Raw genomic sequence first — 12,862 nt, 5'->3', positions numbered from 1 at the left:
CAATAAGCATCACAATGTCCCTTAATAAGGTAGTCCATGTTTATTGTAAAAACTGGATTTGATTATGTTAATTTGGTTACTTAGGTCAGTAAGGTTTATCATCTAAGAGAATGAATGAAATGAGAAAAAGTGGTGGAGACACTCAGAAGGCCTAACTTCATAGAAGCTCTTTTAGCTAGAGATGAGATATGAAGTTTTCTGTTTAGATTAAAAGTAAAGGACAGACCAAGATTGTTCAGTACAGAAGAGGGGGGGGCAGTTGAGTGTCATTGAAGAAGAAAGGATAGTTATCTGGAAGGCTGTGTCAAGTTAATAGATGGAGGAATTGAGTTTTTGGGACACTGAACAATACTGCTATATTTGATGGCATATTTGATGGCTTATAAGATGCACCTCAATTTGGGCAGACATTGAAAAAAAAATATATTAAAAAGACAAGTGGGTTTAACCCTTATACTGCCAGATTGTTTTTCAAAGCGTATAAACATAAGCAGTATTTTTATTTTCGTTATTAGAAATTTTACTCGAATTCCATTCTTGCCAAAAGATAGCGTACCTACTCAATACGAGTACACATGAAAGAATATAAGCATGTGCATGTAGGCCAGAATATAGGATAAATCAATATAAAATAAATAGATAATTGACAGGAAAAGAGTAACTGGCAACTCGACACAGTCATCACCTAGAGGAGAGCAGTGATTGGCTACTTTATTATAAAGTGTTTTTCATAGTGTAAGTATCTGTCTGTGTGTAATTTTTGCTCCCTTTATAAATGCGGTAAACAAATCTCGTTGAATTTTATAATTATGTGAGGGTTGAGGTGAATGTTGTAGTAGTGATGTATGTTCACTGTGAACAACACACAAGTTACCGACACCATTATTTACCGTGATAAGAGTCTCCAAAAATTATCATATTTCATGTACTATCTCAATAATACCTTACTTCAACGGAGAGAGAGAGAGAGAGAGAGAGAGAGAGAGAGAGAGAGAGAGAGAGAGAGGGGTGAAATAGTGTTGCTGATAGTCTATCCTTCCACGGAGTCCACGTAAGAGTGCCATGCTCCCTCCTTTCCCTCTCTCTCTCGTTCTCACCGATAGAAAAATTCTGAATAATAGAGAGAGAGAGAGAGAGAGAGAGAGAGAGAGAGAGAGAGAGAGGGGAAAAATTTTGTGTAGCTGATAGCCTATCCTTCCACAGAGTCCCTGTAAGGGTGCCATGTTTCCTCTCTCTCTCTCTCTCTCTCTCTCTCTCTCTCTCTCTCTCTCTCTCTCTCTCTCTCTCTCTCTCTCTCTCTCTCTCTCTCTCATGTAATGGGTACTGAAGTTGTGTGTGTGTGTGTGTGTGTGTGTGTGTGTGTGTGTGTGTGATAACAATAACAGTAATAATAATAATGATAATAATAATAATAATAATAATAATAATAATAATAATAATATAACTGCGATAAATAAAAGTGGAAATCCTAAAAAAATGCATAATTATTTGTTGAAGTATATATATATATATATATATATATATATATATATATATATATATATATATATATATATATATATATATGCAGGGTGTAACGTGTTTCTGCAAATACTGAAAGAGGTGAAAGGACGTTTAATTCTAAGTAGAAAATGCTCTATACGCATATGCATTTTAAGGCTTTGTTTACCTGTCGGAGGAGTTGAAAATGCATGGGACTTGCAGGTGTGCTATGTGTGTAGCTATGATGTGACAGACAGACAGTTGCATTGTTGCAGCCTTAGAGGTGCCACTTGGTAAAATTACAAATCTTATTTTTTGCAAGCTGTGGAATATTACAGTATCTTATAACAAGACAAATGGTATTAACCCTTTCCTTCCGGTGCTTAAATTATTTTCCCGTTTTGTATGACGGCTAAAAATGGTAAACCTAGAAATTGTCAGAAAATTGTTTGAATACTAATAATTATTTTCTCTTTGTTATTCTGAATACAATGATATACTTTGTAGCTCGATGTGACCTCTCAAAGTTGAGTTTATGCCTTATAAAGGATTCCTCCTCCTCCCGCTGTGTGATCCGTCATCCAGAAACAGCCCAGAGAGCGATGACGCCGCGCGCACACACACTCTCTCTCTCTCTCTCTCTCTCTCTCTCTCTCTCTCTCTCTCTCTCTCTCTCTCTCTCTCTCTCTCTCTCTCTCTCTCTCTCTCATCTTGGAGGGGAAATTGTACACTTCCAATGAGAGAGAGAGAGAGAGAGAGAGAGAGAGAGAGAGAGAGAGAGAGAGAGAGAGAGAGATTTCATCCCTTTTCACATCAAGTTTCAGGCAAATAACATTCTCTCTCTCTCTCTCTCTCTCTCTCTCTCTCTCTCTCTCTCTCTCTCTCTCTCTCTCTCTCTCTCTCTCTCTGACAAGTTACCTTCTACCATTTTATTATAAAATCGAAGATAATGAAAAAATTAACATGAAAGAATGATAGGTATCATCTCTCTGTTCTGATAAAACAGGTGGATCATGTAAATCATTTTCCGAGTCCTCACTAATGTCTTCGCTTTCTTCAGCTTCTTCTTCTAAATATTCACTGTCACTGTCTTCAAACTCAGAAGCACTGCTAAATACATATATTGTGTCCTGCTCCATGGTGAGTTATGATCTGAGATCCTTGGCTCTTATCAGGATGTCTCTTCACACTTATCATAGTGCTTTCCACCCGGCGAGTGCTTTCCACCTGGCGGGTTGCTGGGGTTGCCAAGTGTCGCCCGGAGAAAGGGAAAATAGCTTAGTTACCACTAAATTTCCAGAGCTAGTGACAACACTACATGTGGAAACATGCCAGACACTTCCACTCACACCATCTGACTCAAGAAACCGCGCTTGGACCTCAAAATTGAGGCGCGAAAATTCTTGATTAACGGTATGATCGCCGTCGCTACGGACGCATTTTTGCAATCGTATATATACGATTGCCGGAAGGAAAGGGTTAAAAAGTATGTAATTTACTGATAAGCATTACATGACAACATTATTGTGGTGATTAAAAATACCTCTGTAAGATACTATGTGGCACCGTCAGAGCGAGGGAGGAGTGAGTCTCAGCAACCTTGAAAATAGCTGAGAGACTCTACAATTATACTCTACATACAATCGTTTCACCACCACTTACCTTAATGTGATGATCACATCAAGTGCTCAAAGAGCACTGATGTGTGTCACTGTCACTCAGCTGTTTTCAAGGTTGGTTGTACTCTCTTGCCCCTCCTCTCTTGCTTCAATGATGCCACATAGCATTTTACAGGAGTACTTTTAATCACCACAATAATGTTGTTGTGTAATGCTCATCGGTAAATTACATGCTTTTTATTATCATTTGTCTTGTTATGAGATACTGTGATATTCCACAGCTTGCAAAAAATAAGATTAAGTCATTCGTAATTTGACCAAGTGGCACCTTCAAGGCTGCGACAATGCAACTGTCTGTCCGTCACCTCATAGCTACACGCATAGCACATCCGTGAGTCCCATATATTTTCAACTCCTCAGACAGGTAAACAAAGCCTTAAAATGCATATATGTATATGAACTTCATGGTGGGTGCCCCATTTGTGATGGTATCCCTGGAGCAGACTCTGTTCTTGGATGATTCACTTCATGGGTGGGGTGCTTATCTAGGGGAGTCACTGGCATCTGGAAGGTGGACCCCAGTGAAGAGGAGGTTATATATCAATCAGCTGGAACTGTTGGCAGTTTTCTGCACTTTGCATGCATTTCAACAGGAGTTGTCAGGCTCAGTAGTTTTCTTCATGTCAGGCAACTTGACAGTAGTGGCTTACTTAAAGAATGCAGGTGGGACTCATCCCAGATCTATTTCAGATCTCACAAGTGAGATTCTTCAATGATGCGAGACAAACTCTATCACCCTAAATTTGTGCCGGGTCACTGTAATGCAGTGGCAGACACCCTCAGTCATGAGTGTGTGGGATCAGAGTGGACACTCCACCAGCTAGTTTGCAAGCAACTCTTCAAGGTGTAAGGATCTCCCCATCTGGATCTCTTTGCCTTGAACCATTGTCTGCCTCTGTATGTGTCTCTTCTTCCAACTCTAGCTGCATGGAGAGAAGATACTTTCTCCTTACAGTGGGAAGGCTTGGATCTCTATGCCTTTCCCTCTTCTCTTCCAAGCAAGAGGGTTTTTGTGGAAGGCTGCTAGATTCATGGTTCAACCCGTCATGAGGTCCCCTTCGTCAGTGCACCAGGCAAAATTATCTGTCTTTTGCACTTGGTGCTTCTGTAATAATTTTGATAGATTTTTCACTTTTCTGTATGAAGATGAGAAATGATCTTTGTCAGCTTTGGCTATTATGATATTTCGAGGAATAGGGACCTTTCAGTCTTGTTGAAAGGTTTCACTTTGTCTTGTTCACCCTGCAGGTGCCTGCCTGGGATTTGTCCTTAGTTTTGTGGTCTTTGCTGAGGCCACCTTATAAGCCTCTTTGTTCTGCATCTACAATGGATGTTACCTTGAAGACTGCCTTTCTTCTTGCCTTTGCCACTGTGTGCCTGGTTAGTGAACTTCATTAGCTTTCAGCTGAGGTGTGTCACTCAAGGTGTTGGTCATCTATGACAGTTTCAGTGGCTCCAGATTTCCTAGCTAAGACTCAGTGCCCATAGAACTACTATCAGTCTGAAATCACATTTCCAGCTCTTTCTGAGTTTGTTGGAAAGTGGGAAGAGGACCATCTTTTGTGCCCTGTAAGAGCTGTTAGAAGGTATCTTTGTAGGACCAAAGATTGTCATTCATCTTGTAAGAGGCTCTTTGTTATGTTTTTTGAACCCAAACATGTACATTCCCACACCATTTCCCTATGAATCTGCAAGGTCATTAAATGAGCATATGAAGAGGTTTCTGAGGATGAATCCCATCTGCTCAAGGTTCATGCTCACGAAGTGTCCACTGTGGCTACTAGTCCCTTATTCAGTAAGATAAGGGGTTTTTTGGGAGTTGTTAGGGAGGGCCCCTGGAGATGCATGATGACCTTTGCATCATTTTATCATGTAGATGTAACTCATAAGTATTTGGATGTTTTTTTCCTCTAGGAGAGATAGAGTTTGTCTCGCATCATTGAAAAATCTCCCTTGTGAGATCTGAGATAGATCTGGGATGAGTCCCACCTGCATTCTTTAACTCCCATGTCTAAAGGGTGCAGTGTGTATTCTATTCTTGAGCTGCTCTCTGTTAGCCTCCTTCACTGAGGAGTTCAGAATGTTTCTTGTTCTAATCCCTCCTGATAGCTCATGTTCCCCACTAATACCTTTCTGGGCATACAGGACTCTTCTGTATAGGCAACTAAACACTATCTTGTAAATCTGTTTCTGTTTTCTACGATGTGATGTGTTTTGTTAATCCGGGAGCAAAAGTTAGTGTGGGTGTGGTCATCCCCTTCCTACACTTTGGAATCAGTATGTTAGCAATAATTGGTAATTATGGGTTCAAATATGTGTAATGGAAAATAATAATTTTTAAAGTAAAATCTAGTTTCATCTACATACCCATTATTATTAATTATATCAGAGTTGCTCTTCCTCCCTCCCTTCTATGACCCTATTCGGCAAGAAGTGAGTGACGACCTTCCCTTCTAGTTTAGACTACATGTTTAAAGCATGGGGTATAGGTCATGTCATAGAAAACAGGAAGGGGTATCTCATGTTTTCTTTTGTTCCCCAAATATCTGGGATTGTTGGTATTTTTGTTGTGTGTGAAAGAGTGATAGCAATAATTGATAATTATGAGTAAGTTGATAGAAATAGGTTTTTACCTTAAGAATCATTATTTTTGTCAGTTTTTGGTGTTTTATTCATGTTAAAGACTTTATTTCCTATATTGATTATATTCCTTTTAAGGTCAGTGTAAAATAAATAGTATAAATAATACAGCATGTCCAGTGTAATAGAATTTTACATGTAATGTAACTAAACATTTTATATTTTTAGGTGGATCTCTAACCAAGATAGCCTACTACTCTACTGTATCATATAGAAAGGTCTTGTACAATGCAGAAAAGGATAGTGCAGCTTCAGTAAGTATGAAACATTTATTTATATTTAGATAAGATATACAGTAAAACTTTGGTATATCGGAATAATTGGAACACAAGCCAGTCTGATGAAATTGCAAGGTTAGGTGAATGAATATTTATCAAGTGTGAAGTTTGATCATAATTTCACAAACATTTAACTGAGTCACTAAGATATTTAACAAGATGCCTGTGTTGCCAACCTCAAATTAGTCCTTCAGAGAGTAGGTTTGAGGAAGCAGCCATTATATTGTCACTTGCTTTGTTTCATATTGAATCACAGTACAATACACGGTTGGGTAGGGGGTGTTTAATAATGTAGTGATGCAGTTAAATGTTTATGAAATTGTGATCAAATTTTACTCTTAGTAAGTATTTATTTAAGTTTGCAACTTCACTACACAATATTTAATTGATGTCAACATGGTATTTAGTAAGAGCTTTAGAATGATTCTTCAAACCTACAAAATTATGTAAACACTACAGAGCATAGCTTATGATCAGTTTGGTCCTTTTGAGAATAAAATGTTGCAAGGCAAGGTATAACACTTTATTCTCATATACCTCCACAACCATGACATTATATGTTTTCCACAATTCTGTGCATATCCACATAGGAAAATAAGGATCTGTGACATCTAGGAGAACTGATTTCCAAAAGAATAAGTTATGTACACCATGTGATTTTCTGTACAGTCGTTATATATAATAGTGGAACATAAACTTGCAATCAGGGTGAATTATCTCTTAAGAGGATCTATCTATCTATCTATCTCCTATCTATCTCCTGTTCCACTATCTCCCTAGTTATGGAAATATCTGTCAGTTTCTCATTCTCATCTGCTCTAAACATCTGTTCACTATCTGGCATATCCTTCATAATTTCCTGGGTGAAGACAGTTAAAAAATACTCATTCAGAATTTTACTAATCTCCTCCCCAAAACTAACCAGCTCCCCATCTGCTGCCTTTAATGGACCTATAGTATCCTTATTCTTCATCCTGTATACCTGATAAAATCCCTTGGGGTCCGTCTTCACCTGGCTGGCTATCTTTAATTCATAATTGCCCCTAGCTTTCCTCGTTAACTTCCTGACTGTTCTAACTAATTCATTATATTGCGACTTTAAATCTTCTTCACCTGCCCTTAATCTGTTATATATACTTCTTTTATGCTCTGTATAATGTTTAAACCTAGCAGTTATCCACTTAGTTAATTTTTCTGTGATCTTATTGCCCTATATGAGATATTTGCTAACTGACCTGTATGAACTTTATCTACAAAATATATATACAATTCATCTACATTTACTTCACTTAATCCCCTCATCTCGGTCCCTATCATCCTCTCCACTCCCTCATCTACTCACCTCGATGTCACCTCTCTCATTTCAGCATGACCTGACATTCCAACATACTCACACCTATCTCCCCCTCCCTCTCTCTTCCGCCCCTTCCGGACACATCTTCCCTCCTCTTGTCCTACACCCTCACTCCTCACCTCACTTCTCTCATCCTGCCTTATCTCTCTGAACTCCATCCCAGACCTGACCTCACCCTGCATTCATTGGCAGTCCACTCCTTGGAGGTACTTTTTTAATTTCTCAAAATCTGCTCTCCTAAAGTCAGTTATTTTACTAGTGTTTTTGGTTATAAAAGTTTCTTCCCATTCTAAATTGGACCTAATTTCCCTATGGTCACTGTTACCTTGATGTTCTCCAACCTCTACCTGCGTGACTGCTTCTTCCCTGTTAGTAAGAATTAAATCTAGAATATTATTTCCCCTTGTGGGGTCTACGACTACCTGCTTTAAAAAATTATCCTGAATTAACTTAAGAAATTCCTCTGCTTCATTGTTACCCACCATCAGACTCCAGTCAATATTCCTAAAATAAAAAATCTCCTACCACACATACCTGACTGTACCTGCCTGCTCTATTTATTTTCTGCCACAGTGAGGTGTTAATTTCCTTTGTACTGTTCGGTGGTCTGTACACTACTCCCAGTACTACTGACTGCGATCCTTCCTTAATATCTATCCCATATCGACTCTGCTTTGTTATCTGTTTTAATTCTACTGTTAATACAACACTGTAATATGTCCCTAACGTATGACACGACACCTCCTCCTCACCTGTTTTCACTATCTTTATAGAACAATGCATAACCATCTATCTTAACCTCTGGATTAAATACTTTTCCTGACATATCTAACCAAGTTTCAGTTAAAGCAATAATATCAAATTTCTTTATACATGCTATTCCTCTAAGCAAGTCTATTTTATTCAGAATACTTTTCCAGTTTGTGTAGTAAACACTTAAGCTATTTCTCACATTCCCTGAGCTAGCTACCTTTCTAGATTGATCTAATTTGTCCTTCGTCTTCTCACAACCTGTTCTTCCCTCCTGACTAACGAAAAAAGTGCTGGAATGCAGTTACCTCCCGCTTGAGTGTTCTGGCCAAAACACGAACACCTTGGCATGATAAATGCATTCCATCGCTGGCATACAAGGTGTCCCTACCATAGAAAAGGTCCCAGTTGTTTATGAACATCCATCCAATACTCTTACAATGATTCACGAGCCTGCGATTCACTGTAATAGCCCCGGACAGCCACTCAGCACCAACTCCCCTCCTCGGCAAGGAGGGATCCCTCCCTTGCCCCTAATCCTGTCCAAACCCTGTCGAAACCTCCCGATAAGCTCCTCACTCCTGACCTTACCAAGGTCATTCCCTCCCGCACTGAGAAAAACAATGGGCTTGGTCCCATCTTTTTCCAAGCACGTGTCTAGCCTATCAGCTACCTTCCCTATCCCGGCCCCAGGCAAACACACCCTCGACCTACGTTTCCTATCCCTAGCACAGAATGCATTATCTAAGTGCCTAACCTGACTATCACCAAACACAAGCACTCTACCTTGGGGCAGGGTAGCTGCATTTGCCCCCTGCTTCTTGTCCCCTTCCACCATGTCCACCTCCATCTCCTTCACCTCCTCTAGCACACTGAAGGGATTCTTCGTCGCCATGCAAGGCGCCCTGAGGACCTTCACCCTCTTGGCTCCCCTGCACAACCCCGACCACTGCTCCTCCGTCGCCTTACTAGGTAAGGTGACGGTGGGGCATGACCCTCCCACAGGTACTGAGATCCTCTCACAGAACTCAGCCTGCAGGTCTGAGATCCTCTCACGAAACTCAGCCTGCACCTCCGAGATCCTTCGATGGAACTCAGCCTCCACCTCTGAGACCTTCGCAGCGAAGGCCTCGAGAACAGGAGAACTAACACAGCCAGACGACTCAGCAACACAAGGCGCCATGTCTACACTAGTCAGCTATATTAGTGCCAGGTCCCTTTTTTTTTTTTTTTTTTTATGTAGGAAGAACACTGGCCAAGGGCAACAAAAATCTAATAAAAAAAAATGCCCACTGAAATGCCAGTCCCATGAAAGGGTCAAAGCAGTGGTCAAAAATTGATGGATAAGTGTCTTGAAACCTCCCTCTTGAAGGAATTCAAGTCATAGGAAGGTGGAAATACAGAAGCAGGCAGGGAGTTCCAGAGTTTACCAGAGAAAGGGATGAATGATTGAAAATACTGGTTAACTCTTGCGTTAGAGAGGTGGACAGAATAGGGGTGAGAGAAAGAAGAAAGTCTTGTGCAGCGAGGCCACGGAAGGAGGGGAGGCATGCAGTTAGCAAGATCAGAAGAGCAGTTAGCATGAAAATAGCGGTAGAAGACAGCTAGATATGCAACATTGCGGCGGTGAGAGAGAGGCTGAAGACAGTCAGTTAGAGGAGAGGAGTTGATGAGACGAAAAGCTTTTCATTCCACCCTGTCTAGAAGAGCAGTATGAGTGGAACCCCCCCAGACATGTGAAGCATACTCCATACATGGACGGATAAGGCCCTTGTACAGAGTTAGCAGCTGGGGGGCCGAGAAAAACTGGCGGAGATGTCTCAGAGCGCCTAACATCATAGAAGCTGTTTTAGTTAGAGATGAGATGTGAAGTTTCCAGTTCAGATTATAAGTAAAGGACAGACCGAGGATGTTCAGTGTAGAAGAGGGGGACAGTTGAGTGTCATTGAAGAAGAGGGGATAGTTGTCTGGAAGGTTGTGTCGAGTTCATAGATGGAGGAATTGAGTTTTTGAGGCATTGAACAATACCAAGTTTGCTCTGCCCCAATCAGAAATTTTAGAAAGATCAGAAGTCAGGCATTCTGTGGCTTCCCTGCGTGCTATGTTTACCTCCTGAAGTGTTGGACGTCTATGAAAAGACGTGGAAAAGTGCAGGGTGGTATCATCAGCGTAGGAGTGGATAGGACAAGAAGTTTGGTTTAGAAGATCATTAATGAATAATAAGAAGAGAGTGGGTGACAGGACAGAACCCTGAGGAACACCACTGTTAATAGATTTAGGAGAAGAACAGTGACCGTCTACCACAGCAGCAATAGAACGGTCAGAAAAGAAACTTGAGATGAAGTTACAGAGAGAAAGATAGAAACCGTAGGAGGGTAGTTTGGAAATCAAAGCTTTGTGCCAGACTCTATCAAAAGCTTTTGATATGTCCAAGACAACAGCAAAAGTTTCACCAAAATCTCTAAAAGAGGATGACCAAGACTCAGTAAGGAAAGCCAGAAGATCACCAGTAGAGCGGCCTTGACGGAACCCATACTGGCGATCAGATAGAAGGTTGTGAAGTGATAGATGTTTAAGAATCTTCCTGTTGAGGATAGATTAAAAAACTTTAGATAGGCTGGAAATTAAAGCAATAGAATGGTAGTTTGAGGGATTAGAACGGTCACCCTTTTTAGGAACAGGTTGAATGTAGGCAAACTTCCAGCAAGAAGGAAAGGTAGATGTTGACAGACAGAGCTGAAAGAGTTTGACTAGGCAAGGTGCAAGCACGGAGGCACAGTTTCGGAGAACAATAGGAGGGACCCCATCAGGTCCATAAGCCTTCCGAGGGCATGGAAAACATCATTGCGAAGAATTTTAATAGGTGGCATGAAGTAGTCAGAGGGTGGAGGAGAGGGAGGAACAAGCCCAGAATCATCCAAGGTAGAGTTTTTAGCATAGATTTGAGCAAAGAGTTCACCTTTAGAGATAGATGTGATAGCAGTGGTGCCATCTGGTTGAAGTAGAGGAGGGAAAGAAGAAAAAGCAAAGTTATTGGAGATACTTTTGGCTAGATGCCAGAAGTCACGAGGGGAGTTAGATCTTGAAAGGTTTTGACATTTTCTGTTAATGAAGGAGTTTTTGGCTAGTTGGAGAACAGACTTGGCATGGTTCCGGGCAGAAATATAAAGTGCATGAGATTCTGTATCTTTTGTGGGCCACCTCTCTATCATGTATAGCACGAGAACAAGCTGTGTTAAACCAAGGTTTAGAAGGTTTAGGATGAGAAAAAGAGTGAGGAATGTATGCCTCCATGCCAGACACTATCACCTCTGTTATGCACTCAGCACACAAAGACGGGTCTCTGACACGGAAGCAGTAGTCATTCCAAGGAAAATCAGCAAAATACCTCCTCATGTCCCCCCAACTAGCAGAGGCAAAACGCCAGAGGCACCTTCGCTTAGGGGGATCCTGAGGAGGGATTGGAGTGATAGGACAAGATAAAGATATGAGATTGTGATCGGAGGAACCCAACGGAGAAGAAAGGGTGACAGCATAAGCAGAAGGATTAGAGGTCAGGAAAAGGTCAAGAATGTTGGGCGTATCTCCAAGACGGTCAGAAATACAAGTAGGGTGTTGCACCAAATGCTTTAGGTCATGGAGGATAGCAAAGTTGTAGGCTAGTTCACCAGGGTGGTCAGTGAAGGGAGAGGAAAGCCAAAGCTGGTGGTGAACATTGAAGTCTCCAAGAATGGAGATCTCTGCAAAAGGGAAGAGGGTCAGAATGTGCTCCACTTTGGAAGTTAAGTAGTCAAAGAATTTCTTATAGTCAGAGGAGTTAGGTGAGAGGTATACAGCACAGATAAATTTAGTATGAGAGTGACTCTGTAGTCGTAGCCAGATGGTGGAAAACTCGGAAGATTCAAGAGTGTGGGCACGAGAGCAGGTTAAGTCATTGCGCACATAAACACAGCATCCAGCTTTGGATTGAAAATGAGGATAGAGAAAGTAGGAAGGAACAGAAAAGGGGCTACTGTCAGTTGCCTCAGACACCTGAGTTTCAGTGAGAAAAAGAAAATGAGGTTTAGAAGAGGAGAGGTGGTGTTCTACAGATTGAAAATTAGATCTTAGACCGCGAATGTTGCAGAAGTTAATGAAGAAAAAGTTGAGGGGGGTGTCAAGACACTTAGGGTCGTCGACAGAAATGCAGTCAGACCTGGGGACATTTATGGTCCCCTCCCCAGATGGGGACTCCAAGGCTGTTGTAGGAATCGCCATGATGATTTTAAACTTTTTGAGTGAAGGGTGTGTGTGTTATTAGGTGCTTGTAGTTTTGTGTGGAGGAAGAGAGTTGTTTTAGAGGGCAGGCTGTGACTGCCCCTTTGTGTTGTGAGACACAAAGGGAAATGTTCAGTGAGGTCACAGCTGGGTTTAATGATAAGTTCACAGCACCCCCTGAACAGTGCTTTAGACCTCACTGGGAGTAATTATCGTTTCGGCAGGTATCTTACTGCCTCCTCCTGTGATTAATTGTGAAATCTAATTGATCTAATGTTGATGCAATATATTTGACATCATCAATTAATTTCTTCTTGGAGCCCGCTATCACAAGACAGTCATCAATGTAAATAGATGTTAAGATGCCTAAAGCCCAAAAATGTGAAAAATGGACCTTCAACAATTTAGTGAAAAGTCAAGGG

At 41.0% G+C, this 12,862-nt stretch overlaps 1 protein-coding gene across 5 annotated transcripts in view; it reads left to right on the top strand.

The window, feature by feature from the left end:
- The window catches only part of LOC135101928 (4'-phosphopantetheine phosphatase-like), a 332,938-nt gene that overhangs the window by 13,499 nt on the left and 306,577 nt on the right, over positions 1 to 12,862 (top strand). For all 5 annotated transcript variants that reach the window (XM_064006329.1, XM_064006310.1, XM_064006318.1 and 2 more), the window contains one exon: positions 5,970 to 6,055. In XM_064006329.1, coding sequence (XP_063862399.1) covers positions 5,970 to 6,055 — 86 coding nt within the window. The remainder of the gene's footprint in view (positions 1 to 5,969; positions 6,056 to 12,862) is intronic.

Source organism: Scylla paramamosain, chromosome 1 (genome assembly GCF_035594125.1).
Source record: "Scylla paramamosain isolate STU-SP2022 chromosome 1, ASM3559412v1, whole genome shotgun sequence".
In the NCBI taxonomy this organism is placed as follows: Eukaryota; Metazoa; Arthropoda; class Malacostraca; order Decapoda; family Portunidae; genus Scylla; species Scylla paramamosain.
The sequence above is the reverse complement of the archived record's forward strand: the minus strand, read 5'-3'. Positions and strand labels throughout refer to the sequence as shown.